The 18,301-nt window shown below is 37.9% G+C and overlaps 1 protein-coding gene across 6 annotated transcripts in view; it reads left to right on the forward strand.

The window, feature by feature from the left end:
* The window catches only part of AKR1C4 (aldo-keto reductase family 1 member C4), a 36,268-nt gene that overhangs the window by 14,566 nt on the left and 3,401 nt on the right, over positions 1 to 18,301 (forward strand). For 2 of the 6 annotated variants that reach the window (XM_032258230.1, XM_032258231.1), the window contains 4 exons: positions 960 to 1,069; positions 1,338 to 1,503; positions 5,876 to 5,958; positions 7,742 to 8,008. In XM_032258230.1, the coding sequence (XP_032114121.1) occupies positions 960 to 1,069; positions 1,338 to 1,503; positions 5,876 to 5,958; positions 7,742 to 7,784 (402 nt within the window). In that variant the 3' untranslated portion in view covers positions 7,785 to 8,008. Of the gene's footprint in view, positions 1 to 959; positions 1,070 to 1,337; positions 1,504 to 3,782; positions 3,972 to 5,875; positions 5,959 to 7,741; positions 8,009 to 11,385; positions 11,419 to 12,855; positions 15,126 to 18,301 lie in introns of those variants that run through there. The other 4 variants (XR_004262635.1, XM_032258233.1, XM_032258232.1 and 1 more) reach the window with 4 other exon arrangements.

The raw sequence follows: 18,301 nt of genomic DNA on the forward strand, positions 1-18,301 counted from the left end.
ACACAATTAGTGAAGTTAATTTTGATCACTTGGTTAAGTTAATGGTAGCCAGATCTAATCTTCCTAGAGATGTGTTTTCCCCTTCGCATTTCCTGGTAATCTGCCTGGTGATAATTATCAAGAGGGGAAGGTATATTCCACAAGAAATTTCCACATAATGGTTGAGTGTATATCAATGATGTTTTAAGTTTTTGTATTGTATTATCATTTTATTATTGTATTTGCTCTTTCTTTGGGGCTTTAAAGCAGTTACTTTCAATTTTAACTACCAGGTTTTATTATTCTGACTTTACATTTTATTATGAAAAAAATCACTCACCAAGCCAAGAAAGGAAACAATTATTCCTCTCAGACATGCTAAAAGCTTAACTATTTCCCTTTAATTATTCATGTCCTAGAAAGAAATTACTGCAAAAATCACCATAAGTGGAGACAAATATTTTTGTTGTCTCTCTTCACCACTCATCACTATGAACCCATGAATTATTTTTGCTATAATTTATGATTGATTTTACTCATTATTGTTTTTGATGTTCAAATCTATATAAACATTACCAGTGAGATTCCTATAAAACTACTTCTTTTGTCTTTTAACCCTGCCCTCATGAGTCTTTGAAGAAATTCTTATTTTCTGGCACAATTTGATGTCTAAAGCTCAGAATCCTACCCTATAGCAGATCTGGAATTGGCCATGCGCACTTCTAGTGGTCAAATGTAGTTAGATACCGGATCTGGTTTATGGAGTTACTTGTGCTCAGAAATGACATTTCTATTTATACTTTTAGGAAACAGCAATATAAAATTTATTTTGATGAAAAAGGTCATTACTTAACAGTAATATTCTCAGTTCATCTTTGATGTTACATGCTATTTATTTACCTTCTTTAACTTCTAATCTTTTTTATATTAACATAGCTGTTTCATATTATCTGATGTTTTCCTATCTTGATCATCTGCAGGTGGAATGTCATCCTTATCTCAACCAGAGCAAACTGCTGGATTTCTGCAAGTCAAAAGACATTGTTCTGGTTGCCCATAGTGCTCTGGGAACCCAAAGACATGAAATATGGTAATAAAAGCAACAGAAAGTTTACCTGAAACACCATTTTGATGGAATATTTTAATTATATGATACTCTGTTTCCTGGAATTCACTCTCAGTGAGTCAGGGTAAGGGGAGAATTTGCATCTCTGACGAGATCCCAGGTGAGGCTGCTACTGTTGTTCAGGGACCTCACTTGAGGTCCGGTGTAGAATGAACGCGTTAGTCTGTTTAGGGAGCCTCCTACCAAACTGAATCCAGCCTCAGGACTTCAGCATTTCTGGCTTTCCTTCCAGGGTGGATCAGAACTCCCCAGTTCTTTTGGAGGACCCAGTTCTTTGTGCCTTGGCAAAAAAGCACAAGCGATCCCCAGCCCTGATTGCCCTGCGCTACCAGCTGCAGCGTGGGGTGGTGGTCCTGGCCAAGAGCTACAATGAGCAGCGGATCAGAGAGAACGTGCAGGTGAGGAGCGGGGCTGTGGGCATCAGGGCTCCTGCATGGTGTCCTTCACACATGTGCTTCTTGTAAGGCTCTCAGGACATCCTTGGACTAAGTCCATTTTCCAGGCATTTCCTATGCAGAAATGCTTTGTGTGCATCATAAGGGTTTTCTACTCCACCACAGGAGAGGCAGCATGGCTGGAGAGAATCAGGATACAACCAAAACCAGAGATTTGGGTTTCAGCATTAAGTTGGAAGTTTATTCTGCATCCCTGTGCTAGGGATATTTGCTTTTCTTCATTTTCTGAAATGAGGAGTTGAGTTAGGTATTCTCTAGTCTCCAAATCATTGCAGATGCTTTTTTTTTTCTCATGTCCTTATTTACTCAGTATAAATTTCATATATGCATTCTCTTAGAGTTTCCTTTGTAGCAGTGCCTGTTGACATCTTTGGGTATTTTTATTAGGTTGCTTGTCTTTTTCTATGTGTAGAAGACCACAATTATACTAATAAGTAGAGTTAGAAAAGAAAATCCCCTCAACATAGAGGTTTAACACAAAACCACAGATTTAGCTAACAATTCTATGATTCGAAATTTAGCCTAAGTTCTGCCTAAACTCAGTCCAGTCCTTTTGTTCCTGGCTGAGCTCTCATGTGTGTGCAGGGCAGTGAGGCAGTTTTGCTTCAGGGTGTCCATGGGGCATCTGTCTGGGCACCTCCCTCTCCTCCATGCAGTTCTTCATCCCCCAGTGATCCTGACCAGGCTTGACCTCAGCACAAGGCAGTGAGTGGACACATGCAAAGCCTTTCCAGGTCTAGGCTCAGAGTTGCCACACCATTTCTTCTGGAAAATTATATCAGCTAATACAAGTTATAGGACAGACCAGACTCAAGGGATTGGGAAACAGACACCACTTTTTATTAGGAGATGCTTAAAGTTCATATAATCAAGCAAGTGGATTCAGGGACATGGGAAGTATTGGAGGGCATCTTTCTAACTAATCTACCAAATATTTTATGATTTTATATATATATATATCTCCTGGATATTAATTCTTTAGAGATTTTGATGTATTGTTGAAATAACAACTCCCCAAATATACCTGAGTATTGATTCTTTTCATGTTTTTTTTTAACAAAATAAGTTTCTTAACTACTCTTAATGTAGTCAAATTCTTCATGCCTTTTTCTTATAGTTGATAAATATGATGTATTTTTCTATATTTAAAACATGATATTTTACTATATAATTATATAGTAAAATAGTATATATTACATATTAATATATAGTAAAATAATACACTATATTCTTTTAATATCTTATAAAATAATATATTTTCCTTATAAATTGAAATATTCAAATGGAATTGATTTTTTAATATTACACAAAATAAGAATGCAAATTTGCATATACATAACTTTTAATTGATAATAAAATGTCTTACAAACAATTATTGAAAAGTCCATATTTGCTCACATATCTTGATTATTCATCCTGTCATAAATAATGTCTGTAAGCACTTCTCTGGCATTTCTCCTCTTTTGAAGTGAGTTATTAACATTTCTGTATTGTCTAAATTATGTTGAATAGAAAGTTTTGCCACCAGAATGGCACAAGTATTTTTCTGACATATTCTCTTATATAAGAATGCCTTGGCTAGTCTTGAATGCGTGTTCTGTCATACAACATTCAGTATTATCAACTTCAACAAAAACGTTAATATTTTGGTCTTTGGCTGCAATTGCTATGAAACTTCAGATCGATTTGGCAAGAACTGAGTTAATAACAATATTGCAATTTCTAATTAATGATTATAAGAATAATCATTTAAGTGATATTTTAATATACACTTCAATTAGTTACATACATTACTTTAGTAAGGCCTTTGTGTATGCTTTCCTAGATTCATTCATAGATAACTTATTTTTAATAGCCTTTGGATAATTTTTTCCTTTAAGAATTTTCTAATTTATGAAAATGTCCTAAGAATAATCACAATAAATGCCTCTTCCCTAGATTCATCAATTGTTAAATTGATGATGTTTTTATTCTCTCTCTACCTCTCATTCTCTGTATTGTTATTTCAGAGTATTCCAATACATTTATTAAGTTATTTAGTGTTATATGTTAACAATTAGTGTCATCTTTTTGATATTTAAATTATCTCTGAGTAGTGAGATCCTCTTCAAGCAAGTAGTTGTGTTCTTTAAACATGACATTATTAGTATTTGGACAATTACTGTCTTGAATTTTTGGAAAACTATTTTTTTTTACATTGTACTTGTCCATTGAAGATGGAGATGGAAATACAGATGAATATATTTGGATTTCAGTATTTCGATATCTGATGTGAAACTGCACAACACTGCAGAGAAGGAGAAGCTCTCAACAGAAACTGAAGATGGAAAGAAGTTGACCTTGTGTGCACATAACTGGTTCATGTACTTAGAAGATTCAGAAGAATCTGGAGGGAAATTTGAAACTTATAATTTTTTTCTAATTTATTTTATTTATTTATTTTTTTGAGACAGAGTCTCACTCTGTCACCCAGGCTGGAATGCAATGGCATGCTCTCAGCTCACTGCAATCTCCACTTCCTGAGTTCAAGCAATTCTCCTGTCTCAGCCTCCCGAGTAGCTGGGACTACAGGCATGTGCCACCATGCTCAGCTAATATTTTTTTTTTAGTAGAGATGGGGTTTCACTGTGTTAGCCAGGGTGGTCTCGATCTCCTGACCTCATGATCCTCCTGCCTCAGCCTCCCAAAGTGCTGGGATTACAGGTGTGAGCCACCATACCCGGCTCTGTTTAAAATTTAAAACAGTTTGAATTTAAATTTAAACTGTTTAAAAAGTTTGATGGTGATACAATTTAGATATTTGTCCCCTCCTAATCTCATGTTGAAATGGGATCCTCAGTGATGAAAGTAAGGCCTGGTGGGAGTTGTTTGTGTGACGTGGACAGATACAGAAATACAGAGTCCAACAATATTCCTCTGCGTTAGTCTGTTTTGTGCTGCTGTAAAGGGATACTTCATACTGGGTAGTTTATACACAAAAGAGGTATCTTTGGCTCACAATTTGCAGGCTGTACAAAAAGCTTAGCACCAGCATCTCATTCTGGAGAGGTTTCAGGAAGCTTTAACTTCCAATTTAAGTCATTCCTTGCTCCCATATCTGATCACAGGCCACACTACTTCTTGAATGCTTTGCTGCTTAGAAATTTCTCCCACCAGATACCCTAAGTTATCACTCTTAAGTTCAGACTTCCTCAGTGTTTTCAGACATGAACACAATGCAGCCAAGTTCTTTCCTAAGGTATAATAAGGGTAATCTTTGTTCCAGTTTCTAGTAAGTTTCTTATTTTGATCTAAGACCTTGTTAGCTTAGACTTAATGGTCCATATTTTTAGCAGCATTTTGGTCACAATCACTTAGCCAATGCCTAACAAGTCCCAACCTATTCCTTATCTTCGCGTGTCTTTTTCTGAGCCCTCCAGATGCTTCCAAACTGTGCTCTTTACTTAGTTCTAAAGCCACTGTCACATTTTCAGGGTTTTTTTGTTTTGTTTTGTTTTTTTACCAGCGTCCTACTCCGGGTACCAATTTTCTGTATTGGTCCATTTTGAACTGCTATAAAGAAATACCTGAGCCTGAATAAAATATACAGAAAGAAGGTTCACTTGGCTTACCATTTTCCAGACTGCATAAAAAACATGGCACCTGCATTTGGTTCTGGTGAGGCCTCCGGAAGCATTTGCTCAGGGTAGACGGTGACAGAGGAGCAAGCACATCAAGCAGCAAGAGTGGGAGCAAGAGAGAAAAAGAAGAGAGACATGTCAGACTCTTTTATACCAGATTTCATGTAAACTAGTACAGTGAACCCTCAGCCATGACCATGGTTAGGCTGCCCAGCCATTCATGAGGGATGTCCCCATGACATAAACACCTCCTACCACACCCACTTCCATCACTGGGGATCATGTTTCAATATGAGATTAGGAGGGGACAAATACCCAAATTGTATCACCGTCAAACTGTCTAAATTATAAGTTTCAAAATTTCCCTCTAGATTCTTCTGAATCTTCCTAAATACATGAACCAATCACATGCAACACAAGGTCAACTTCATTTCATCTCTAGTTTCTGTTGAGATCTTCTCTTTCTCTGCAGTGTTGTACAGTTTTAATGTATAATACCTAGAAATAGATTTATGTTTATTGTTTACCTGATATTCTTTAATCACTTGAGAGTTTAGAATGCCTTTTATAACTTTTGGAAACCTAACAAATATTTTAAGTATTGCCTTTCCACCCTACTGTCTAATATACCTGGCTATTTCAAATTGACAATTGTGCAATCTAACAACAATAAAAGTTTTCTGCTTCTTTGATAGGTTTCTGAATTCCAGCTGTCTTCAGCAGATATGAAAGTTCTAGATGGCTTAAACAGAAATTTTCGATATGTTGCCTTAGATTAGTAAGTAACTTTGGTAAATGGGTTGGCTAATTCATTTTTGGAAGAGAAATGTCAGATGGCTTTTAAATGTTACCTCAATATTATCAAGACAGAGGCCAGTATGCGTGAAGGGTGAGACAGGAGCTTTCTGGAATTCTTCTCCTGGATTCACTCCAGAGCTCTGTTCTCTGACAGGGTGAGTGGGCCCAGGGTCAGCATGGGTCAACCTATGCCTCTGCTCTCTTGAATTCATGAAACTTTCCTGAGCAGCCAATATTATTGCTGAGTCTGTGCCTTTTATGTAGGACTGACATTTTGCTATGGCCTAGTGGACAAACTGTGGATATTGCCCATGTGGCCTGATTAGATGTTCTTCCAAATCAGCTCAGTTCTTTATCAGATAAAAACATTTCAATCAATCTTGAGATTCATGCCAGAAATTCTCATGTCTTCCATATGGATTTGCTCACAAGATCATGTCAATATGAAATCTTTAATCATTTCAAATCTCTTTCTCTCTTCTCTTTAGACATTTGCTCATGACCCAAAAACTGTATTTTGCCTCCAGAAAGTTTCCCTTGGTGGGCAATAGAACTCTTGGCTTTGAGTTTTTGCAATATGGAAATCTCAATGCAAAGTATAAAGAACTTTTAGGGAAGAGAGATTAGAAATCAAGGGAAGAGTTGGAGACTAAAGCTCCATTTTGGAGATAATGTATAGTTGACAAAAGATCTTACTCTTTCTACATGCTCCAAGCTTCTAGGATTCACAGAAAGGCAATTCATGTGATAAGGACAAAACAAGTCATGTCACTGCTTGCAGTGGAGATATTAACAGGTAATAGACATGATGAGAGAATGTATTAAAAAGCATAGGCACAGCAGCACATCGTAAGAACTCAAACATTTTTAGATATATCATTGTTTATATTTTTATTAGTTTAGAGAAAAATAAAAATGAAATAAGAAATCATGAAAAGGAAAGGAAGAGGAGTAAACATAGGTAATTATCATCATCAATTAATTATTTAACATTAACAATTGGTTTATTCATCATCTTTCATCACTGTATTTTGTGTGATTTCCACTTGAAGATTGTCCTTAGCATATTGTAGAATTTAGGATATGGACCCCCATAGCATATATGACAATTTACATATCTGAATCAAAGAAAATATTTTCCATATGGTAAGCAGCCAATCAGTAAAGAATGAATCTTTTATTCTGTAGCATAATGTAAGAGGCAAACAACAACAACAAAAGAATACATCTTTTAAAAGGATGTGTGATTGCCACCAATCACATTTAACAGTCAAACTTCTTAATAAGGATGAACATATAGCTGGCTTGCTTTTATTCAGAATAACACAGAATGAGTTCCTGTTTTCATTGATAATTTGAAATAGAAATAACATTTAACACTCAAAATTTTTTATAGGATGAACATATAGCTGGCTTGCTTCTATTCACAATAATGCAGAATGAGTTCCTGTTTTCATTGAGAATTTGAAATAGAAAAGGTCAGAATATCTCTTTGCTCTGTTGACAGATATGGAGGAATATGTTTGAACAATTGACCCTGTGTAGTTTATGTGACAAATTCCAGGAAAGAGAATATAATTTGAATAATATATTATTTTGGAAAAAACTCATAAAGTTATGTTTATAAAAGTAAGAAAGATTCTATAACTAGTCAGAAAATAAACTTCTTAACGTTCACACTAAATGAGTTTCATAGAAATCACTTCACTACCACTGTAGTAATAGAGTCATTTCATATTATGTACTATTTTTTCTCTTTTCAGTCTTGCAGGCCACCCTAATTATCCATTTTCAGATGAATATTAACATGGAGGGCTTTGCATGACATCTAGCAGAAGGCTGCCTGTGGATGGTGATGCAGAGAACGTCTCTATGCTGGTGACTGGACATACCACCTCTGTCTAAATCCATCCTGCTTAGCAACTTCAGTTAGCTAGAAGATATAAATCCATAGACCAGAAAGTAAAGACAGTAAATTTTTATCATCTTCAAATAATTGAATGTTTTTCCTAAAGATTTTTTTCCTACTCCTTTCTCTGTTACTTGTATGTTTCTTTTCCTTTTGGTTCATGAGGGCCAAAAAATGCAATTTGCCTGTAAGTTTGGTGCAGGGAGTGTATGATGATAACGACCATTGTATAGACATTTCTGATGTGAGGGTGGGTGGAGTTTTCCTCCCCAGGTTCCTGGAGCTCTGATTCTTGTGATGCTGGAAGTTCATCCTGTCAATATTGCTCACCTTCCAGACTCTATGCTGTTTGTTTTCTCCTTTCTAAAAGAGCTAAACACAGACTAGCTGATAAATACCTGTCACTTGCTCCTCCTCTAGATGTAGAAAATAAAATTTCAGGCCAATATCCCTGATGAATATAGACCAAGACATCCTCAATAAAATACCAGCAAATTTGAATCCAGCAGCACAACAAAAAGGTCATCCACCGTGACAAACTAGGCTTTATTCCCAGGATGCAAGTTTAGTTCAATATACATAAATCATTAAATGTGATTCATCACATATGCAGAACTAAAAACAAAACCCAATGGTTATCTCAGTAGATGCAGAAAAGCCTTACAATAAAATTCAACATCTCTCTATATTAAACACCTTCAACAAACAAAGCATCGCAGGAACATGCCTCAACAAAATAAGAGCCATCTATGACAAACCCACAGCCAACATCACAATGAATTGGTAAAAACTAGAAGCATTCCTCATAAGAACCAGAACAAGACAAGGAAGTCTTCTCTCACCATGCCTATGATACTGAAAATCTTAGCCAGAGCAAGCCTGCAAGAGAAAAAAACAAAAGGCATCCATGTGGGAAGAGAGGAAGGAAGGCAAGCCATCTGTATTAACAGATGATAGATATGATTCTATACCAAGAAAATCCATCTCTGCCCAAAGTTTCTGAAACTGATAAACAACTTTCATATAGTTTCAATATACAAAATCAACAAAATCAAGCAGTTCAAAATCAATCAAGTACAAAAATCAGTAGCAGTTCTATACACAATGTCCAAGCCGAGAGCTAAGTCAAGAATGCAATCTGGCCAGAGGCAGTGGCTCAAAGTTCTAATCCCAGCATTTTGGGAGGCCAGTGGAGGCAGATCGCTTGAATCCAGTAGTTTAAGACCAGCCTGGGCAACATGGCAAAACCCTGGCTTTACAAAAATATTTAAAAAACAGCCAAGCACGGTAATGCAGGCCTATAGTCCCACCTTCGTGGGAGGCTGAGGCGGGCGAATCACTTGAACATGGAAGGCAGAGGTTGCAGTGAGCTGAGATTGCACCACTGCTGCACTCTAGCCTAGGCAACAGAGAGAGACACCAGCTCAGAATAAAAAAAAAATACAATGTTTTTCACAATAGCCACAAAATATCCAGGGATATAGCTAACCAGGGAACTGAAAGAGCTCTGATAAGAATTAACAAACACAGCTGAAAGAAATTAGAGATGACACAAACAAATGGAAAAAAATCCCAGCTCATGGATAGGAAGATTCAATATTGTTAAAATGACAATACCCAAAGCAATTTACAGATTTAATGCTATTTCTGCCAAACCATCAACACTATTTTAAAAGAATTAGAAAAAAAAAACTATTCTAAAATTTATATGGAACAACAACAAAAAAAGGGCCTGAATACCCAAGGAACCCCAAGAGGGGGAGAAAAATGAACCCAGAGGCATCACACTACCCAACTTCAATCTATACTACAAGGCTACTGTAACCAGCACAGCATGGTATTGGTATAGAAACAGACATATAGACTAATGGAATAGGTTACAGAATCCAGAAATAAAGCTGTACATCTACAACCATCTGATCTTCAACAAAGTTGAAAATACCAAGCAGTGGGGAAAGGACTCCCTATTCAAAAAATGGTGCTGGGATAACTGGTTAGCCATATTCAAAAGAGTGAAACTTGACTCCTTTCTTACAAAAATCAATTCAAGATAGATTAAAGACTTAAATATAAGACCCAAAACCATACAAAGTCCAGAAGAAATCCTAAGACATAGCATTCTGGACATAGGCCTTGGCAAAATTTAATGATGAACCCTCCAAAAGTAATTGTAACAAAAATTAAAATAGACAAGTGAGACTTAATTAAACTAAAGAGCTTATGTACAGCAAAAGAAACTTTCAACAGAGTAAACAGACAACCTGCAGAAAGTGAAAAAATGTTTGCAAACTATTTTTGAGCTTTGGGAGGCATAGGTGGGAGAACTGTAAATGGGAATTTAGGTTGATTTCATGTCTCTGGGAGTATGAATAGTGCTACAATGGCTGCATGAAATCAACCTAAATTCCCATTTACATTCGCCCACCTCAGCCTCCCGAGAAGCTGGGACTATAGGCCGGCATTACCATGCTTGGCTATTTTTAAAATATTTTTGTAAAGCCAGGGTTTTGCCATGTCTCCTAGGCTGGTCTTGAACTACTGGACTCAAAAATAGTTTGACAAAGGTCTAATATCCAGCATCTGACAAAGGTCTAATATCCAGAATCTGTAATAAACTTAAGCCAGAAAATATCAGATGTTGGCAAAGTTACGGAGAAAAGAGAATACTTCTACAATGCTGGTGGGAATGTAAATTAGTTCAGCCACTGTGGGAAGCAGCCTGGTGATTTCTCAAATAACTTAAAACAGAGCTACCGTTTAACCCAGGAATCCCAGTACTTGATATGTACCCAAAGGAATATAAATTGTTTTACCAAAAAGACACATGCACATATGTGTTCATTGCAGCACTATTCATACTCACAGAGATGTGGAATCAACTGAAATTCCCATTTACAGTGGACTGAATAAAGAAAATTTGGCACATATACACCAAGAAATACTACACATTCATAAAACAGAATGAAATAATGTCCTCTACAGCAACGGGAATGCATCTGGAAGCCATTATCTTCAGCAAATTAACACAGGAACAGAAGATCAAATATTACACATTCTCACTCATAAGTGGGAGCCAAACATTTAGTACATATCGACATAAAAGGAGGAATAATACTCAGTGGGTTCTCTTTAGGGCAGTTGGTAGAAGGAGGTCAAGGGTCAAAAAATTACCTAGCAAATACTATGCTCCATAAATGGGTGACAAAAATCATTTGTCCACCAAACCCCAGTGACACACAGTTTACCCAGATAACAAAACTTCACATGTATACCGTGAACCTAAAATAAAAGTTGAAAAAGAAATATTAATTTATTGTATCTGTATGCCAAATGATGGGATTCAAAAGTATTTCAGGAGGTGCATAAGAAAACTGATCAATCTGAAATAAATAGTACACATACTGATGTAGTATTACATATTCCTTCAAAGCATTATTTAAATTTGCATGCGGTTATTGGCTCATTTATTCTTGTGCATCTGGTCTTGGAAAGCTGCAGGTGGAATGTCACCCGTAGTTCCCCCAGAGCAAACACCTGCACTTTTGCAAGTCCAAAGGCTCTGTTTGAGTTGCCTCCAGGGCCCTGGTGTCCCACAGATAAGCAAGTGGTAACAAGAACATCAGAGTTAGCCCATGGCAGGGATTCTACTGATGACGAAAAATTCTTATTAAAATTAAGTTTTTAAATTCTATGACGAACGAAGTCAAAAAAGTAAAAACAATATTATAGTTGGTTTTCATGAAACACCACTGAGCTTCAGTGTCTCCTGCATTCTTTCCCTCCTGTGGCATCTACACATCTGTCTACTCCCAACCCCACTCCAACTATAATATTTAAAGTGATTTTAATGTAAAATTTGCATCAGCTGTAATGCTGTGCAATTTTGACAGATGGATGTACTATATAACCCACATCCCTAACATGCTAAAGAATCTTTCCCTCTTTGTCTTTCTTCTTTCTTTTTCTTTCCTTTCTTTCTTTTCTTTCTTCCTTTTTCTTTCTTTTCTTTTTTTCTCTCTTTCTTTCTTTCCTTCTTTCATTTTCTTTCTTTCTTTCTCTTTCTTCCCTTTCTTTCTCTTCCTTCCTTCCTTCCTTCCTTCCTTCCTTCCTTTCTTTCTTTCTTTCTTTTTTCTTTTCTTTTCTTTTCTTTTCTTTTCTTTTCTTTCTTTTCTTTTCTTTTCTTTTCTTTCCTTCTTTCTTTCTTCTTTCCTTTCTCTTTCTTTCCCTCCCTCCCTCCCTTCCTTCCTTCCTTCCTTCCTTCCTTCCTTCCTTCCTTCCTTCCTTCCTTCCTTTTTTGAGTAGGTGTCTCACTCTGTTACTCAGACTAGAGTACGGTACCACAATCACAGCTCACTGCAGCCTCGACGTTTCAGACTCACATAATCCTCCTGCCTCAGCCTCCCAAGTAGCTGGGGCCACAAGTACATGCTGCCACACCTCGCTGATTTTTATTTTATTTGTTGTAGAAATGGATCTTACTATGTTGGAAACCTTCCGTCACTCAAAAAAGTTATTTTTTCGTTTCTTCTGAGAAGACAACTCTTTACTTCTAGGTGGCTATTTTTAAAAAAATCTTAGTTTTGTTTGCTCTAAAATTTTATGTGAAAAACTTAATGCATATTATATTTAATCAGGCTTCTTTTGCTCACCGTGTTTGTGAGATACATTCGTGTAATTGCAATATCTGTAGTTTTTTCGTTTTATTGCTGGTAATATTTCATTATATGGACAACTGTACTACAAATTGTGCATCCATTCACCTGTTGATGGACAATTTACTTGTTCCCAGTTTGCTGCAATTGTGAATAACTTTCTACGAATATTGATTAAACTTTATAATCTTACTACATTGTACCAGTTCCTCTCAATTCTCCACAGAGGTTCAGGAAAAGGGACAGCAGAATCTACATTTTCCATCCTACATCCTTTCTATCTGTGTGTATGTATGTGTGTGGCTGTATTTTTCAGGCTACATTGTGACAGTCCACATCTCTTTCAGGAGCCAATCTTGAAAGCCATTGCCAAGAAATGCAGTCGAAGCCCAGATCAGGTCACCCAGCTCAGCGGCGTTGTTGGTTCTGGCCAAGAGCTTCTCTGAGAAGAGAATGCAAGATGACCTTCAGGTATGGGTCCAGTAATGTTTCTTCAGAGTGTGCCGTGGGTGCTGTCTTGGTGATCTCTCTTGCATGGGAGCATACACTGTATTCCATTCATTCTCATGCTTCTCTCCCCTGTGTGCTAGGGATGGGGGCAGCTTGGAAGGGTGAGAAGAGAGAGCACTGGACTCAGAGTCCTAAGGTTTGTCACCTCTGTGCTTTGCTTTGCCACTTACTAGGTATGTGACACTAAGCAAATTTCAACTCTGTTATTTTAATCAATTTTAGGAGTTCTTCTACATGGTAATAAATTTAAGGGCCCTGGGTTCTCCCATTTACCTTCTCTGCCCAACAAACTCCTATTTGTATTTTAAGATCAAACCCAAATAAGATAAGCTGCTTTGTTTAACCACTCAAACCACCCACCATATTTTTTCACCATTATAATACATGGAACAGCTCTGCTTAGTGAGATTTTTTTTTTCTTATTAATTGCCCACTGTTTGCTAATATGTCAGTGTGCTCCCTGGATGGTGAGACCCTAAATGCAGTGACTCTTTCTGGGTCATCTTTTATCACCTTTCCCTTAGCAGAGAGGAAACCAGGTATAAGTTCATAGCTTTACCAAATTAACATATACAATGAGTAAAGTTATTTCCTAAACCTCTCCCCATATACACTCTGGGCCTTATATTAATCACAGGTCTCCAACTAATTTTGTTTTGAATCCCACAAGAATTTTGAAAAACCATGTAAGCTATTTTTCATTTTGAGATGACAGCTACAAATTTTATTGTGAGCATATTTACAAAATATGACATTTGAGACATATTATTTGTAATGTATTTACTTCAAAACATTTTAGTTATAGATCAAGTATATTCATTTGTGGAAAAATTCAATTGGCAAATCTAAATCTCATTGTTAAACCACACAGATTACATTTTATTTTTCAATTAAACACATGTTAATACCTGCTCCCATGACAACCATATAACTTCTGAAGTACATTATTTAAAGGAATAATGGATAAACTGGTGGGTGGATATATAGAAAATAGACATATATATAGAGAAAAAGATGATGATGATAGTAGATGGAAGGATGGATGATAGATAGATAGATAGATAATAGGCAGATTATCTTAGCCTTTCATGAAATTGTCTTCTGGACCACATAATGAACTTAGTACTTTTTACCAAAGATATCTCTGTTTTGCTATTAAAGGACTTCCCATTAGGGGCTGCTCCCATGACAACCATATCACTTCTGAAACACATTTTAAAAAAGAATAATGGATAAATTGGTGGGTAGATAGATAGAAAATGAACAGATATGTATAGAGAGAAATACAGAAATAGATGATGATAATGGATGGATAGATAGATAGATGATACATAGGCAGATGATATGAGTCTTTCATGATTGTCTCCTGGATCACATAATAAACTTAGCATTTTTTTTTTTAACCAAATGTCTCTCTGTTTTGCTATGAAAGGACTTCCCATCAGGGGCTATGTGTTGACAAGTGAAAACCAACTTAGACTTGAGTAAGAGAAATTTATTCAAAGGGTGGAACTCTGAGCATAACATCTATGTATCTCAAAGATCGATCAGAAAGCATTCTTTATAAAGGACAAGCAAACAGAGCTGCAAACAGACAGTATTTAGGGGTTCTGAGGTGAGCAAGTAGAAGAGTTGATCAGGAAATGCTTTTTATGGGGCAGATTACTGAGTGGGATTTTCCTGTTGTCCAAGGCTTGTTCAGTGTAAGCCTATGACTGGATCGAGTTCCAGGGGCAGTGGGGAAACAAGAGCCTGACCAAGTGTGGTCAAGTCCAGGTGGTAGGTATTGTGTCCACACTTTCTTTTCTATTTTAAAACAAGTGATTTCTTTTTTCTGTCTCAAGCAATTCTCTAGAAATATTTTAGATTGATGAGTGTACACTTTCCTTTTGAGAACTGGTGTGGAGTAGAAGAGGGGTGGGATGGAGAAGAGGCAGCGCTCAGGTGGAAGAGCTTCCAGGCCAGGCGCACCTGGAAACATGAGGATGGAAATGTCTCACTAATGCCATCCTTGCCTGTCTCCTGCGAAGTCCTTGGATTCCCAGGTGGAAGCTGCTGTCCTGGGGAAAGGTTAATGTGAGTATTGCCTGCCTTTCAGGTTTTTGACTCTGAGCTGACTCCAGAGGACGTAAAAGCCATTGATGGCCTCAACAGAAATCTCCAACATGCTAAGTTACAATTGTGATACTTGCAGATTCTTCACAGACTGTTTTCTGTAGCACACACAGAAACAGAGGAACATCTTCCCTACATCAGGAAGACAGTCCTGAATTCAGGCATGGGATGAAACAGGAAATTTGCTGTAGCCCTCAGAACATAGGTTTCCTCCAGGGCTCGATTTCTGACTCAACAGAAAGTCCATCTGTAAGTAACACTGCCTATGTCTGCTCTATTGTGAATCCACTTTTTTTTTAATGCCCTCACTACCAGTGCCTGGGTCCTATACTTTGGGCCCATTTACCCATTAGACTAGAAGGCACAAGCCTGTCTTAATTTATGTGAAAAAAGAAGAAAAATTAACACAATAATAACAAATACGTAATAATGACTCAAACCTGGTCTATCTTCATGTCCCCGCCCCAGCAGAAGTCTCCATGTGGTTCCTGCCTAGTGGAGACGTGGGAGCAGGACCATAGCCCTCCAGACCCCAGAATCACAGAGTCTTCGCAGCTTGAAACTTCTGCCTGGAAAAGCCACAGGCAATGAATTCCAATTTGTGAAAGCAGCCACATGGGCTGTGCTCAGCAAAGGCAGGGGAACAGGGCTTCCCAGATGCTTGAGAGCTGACCCCTTGCACCAGGTGCCCAGGATGCAGGACATAAAGTCAATGGAAATTATCTTGGAGCTTTAAGGTTTGATGTCTGCCTTGCTGGAATTCTGATTTCCATGAGTCCTGTTTCTCTGTCCCTACTCCTGCCTTTTTTTGATTACCTTCCTTTTTGAAAAAGGAATGTTTACCCACAGCTGATAGCACGGTTGTACTTTGAAAGTAAATAACTTGTTTTTGACTTCATAGGCTCATAACTAGCAGGAAGTTGCCTTGAGTCTGATAGGAATTTTTGTACTTTGGAATTTTAAGTTGGTGCTGGACCAAGTTACAACTTTTGGGAAATACTGGGATGAAATAATTACATTTTGCATGTGAGAAGAACATGAATTTATGGATTGGGGGCTGAATGCCATAGCTGGCATATGTGACCCTCCCAACCATATGCTGAATTCTCAATGTAGGAGGCGAGGCCTAGTGAAGTCATTATGGTCATGGGGGCAGATTTCTCATGAATGACTTGGTGCTCTCCCTATAGTAACAAGTGAATTCTGGCTTTATTACTTTTTTGATTGCTGCTTGTTAAGAAGGGCCTAGCACCTTACTTTGCTCTCTCACTCTGTGACCTCAGCACATGCTGGCTTTCCTTTCCCTTCTGCCATGAGTGGAAGCAGCCTGAAGCCCTCACCAAAGGCCTAATAGACGCCAGTGCCATGCCTCCCGAACAGCCAGCAGACTGTGAGCCAATAAACCTCTTCTTTATAAACACTCAGCTTCAGGTATTCCTTTATAGCAACACAAATGGACTAAGTCTAATTTCTCCACACATCTAGAACCAGCATGTCCTGAGTGAATGATCTTAATACCTGATAATCACAGACATACCATTTGTGACAAAGCTTTCCAAATTGGAGACAACCTGTAGGGTATCAATCCCACCCCAGGTCCTGGCTTGCTTCAGGGGTCCTTAATTGGGGTGGATATGTTTCTTCTCATATCTCCATGAGCCAGTATTTTCTATAGTTGAAGACCAGCCTGGAGCCATATGTATAAATAAGTCTTGCTATCCGAGGGCAGCTCAAGTCAGCTCCCTCATTGTTTGCTCCACAGCAAGGTAAGGAAGAGTATGCATGGAATACCGGAGATCCATCAGGACGTCACCTAGTAATATCATGCCCTGTGATTAAGATCAGTGGGAAACTACACCAGCCCAATCCAGGCAGGACTACAAGTGACCCAGGGCTTTCAAGAATAAAGGTTTGGGTCACTCCATCAGGGGAAAAAAAAAAAAAAAAAAGTCCTGCTGAGGTGCTTGCATATCAGGTATACATGGACATATCTGATACGCAAGAACATAACGATGGGTAGAAGAAGGTAGTCATCAATACCAGCTATGACCATGTGACCAGCTGCAGAATCCAGGACCGTGTCATGAGTGTTTCCTCCTTCTTTTGTTAAAAACGTATTTGTGCATGTATACACTTGTACTAAGAAAATATCTTCATTTTATTTCCTTTCTCCTTTATCATGTGACGTAAGAGTTATTGACTTCACATCAGCATTTTTGTTAACTTTATATAACTTTATAGTATTTGGGGTGGGAATTGGTGCCTTTCCCATTGTAGGAAGGACCATTGTATTATGTTAGGTGTAATTATGACCTTATTATTGTAATTATTTGAATATCACGTATGATCTCAGGTGATGTGTAGGGGTTTAAGTTGACAAAGGGTGGACTTGTGATGGTTAATTCTGAATGTCAACTTGATTGGATTGAAGGATACAAAGTATGGATCCTCGGTGTGTCTCTGAGGGTGTGGCGAAAATAAATTAACACTTGAGTCAGTGGCTGGGAAAGGCAGAGCCACCATTAATCTGGGTGGGCCAATCTAATCAGCTGTCAGCATGGCTAGAGTATAAACAGGCAGAAAAACGTGAAAGGAGAGACTGGCCTAGACTTGCAGTCTATATCTTTCTCTTGTGCTGGATGCTTCCTGCCCTGGAATGTCGTACTCCAGGTTCTTCAATTTTGGAACTTGGACTGGCTCTCCTTGCTTCTCAGCCTGCAGATGGGGTATTGTAGGACCTTGTGATCATGTGGATTCATGCTCAGTAAACTCATATATATATATATATGAGTCCATGCTGTGTGTTTTTCCTAAAAGAATATGAGTCATACACACACACACACACACACACACACACACACACACACACACACACACATATGAGTCCCTGCTATGTGTATTTTTCCTGAAAGAGCTAGACAGGCACTAACTGATCAACATCTGTCAATTGCTCCTTCTCTAGAGGCTGAAAACTCTGCTGCAGTCACACTACAGTCCCTACAGTAATGTCTATAAACAGTTATCATTCCCACACTCCTACTAACTTATAGGCAAATTAGTTTTTGGCCCTATTGAGCCAGAAGAAACACACACACACACACACACACACACACGCACACACATACACACACACACAC

The sequence above is a fragment of the Sapajus apella genome, unplaced genomic scaffold, assembly GCF_009761245.1.
Source record: "Sapajus apella isolate SASKATOON/1434 unplaced genomic scaffold, GSC_monkey_1.0 scaffold100, whole genome shotgun sequence".
Lineage (NCBI taxonomy): Eukaryota > Metazoa > Chordata > Mammalia > Primates > Cebidae > Sapajus > Sapajus apella.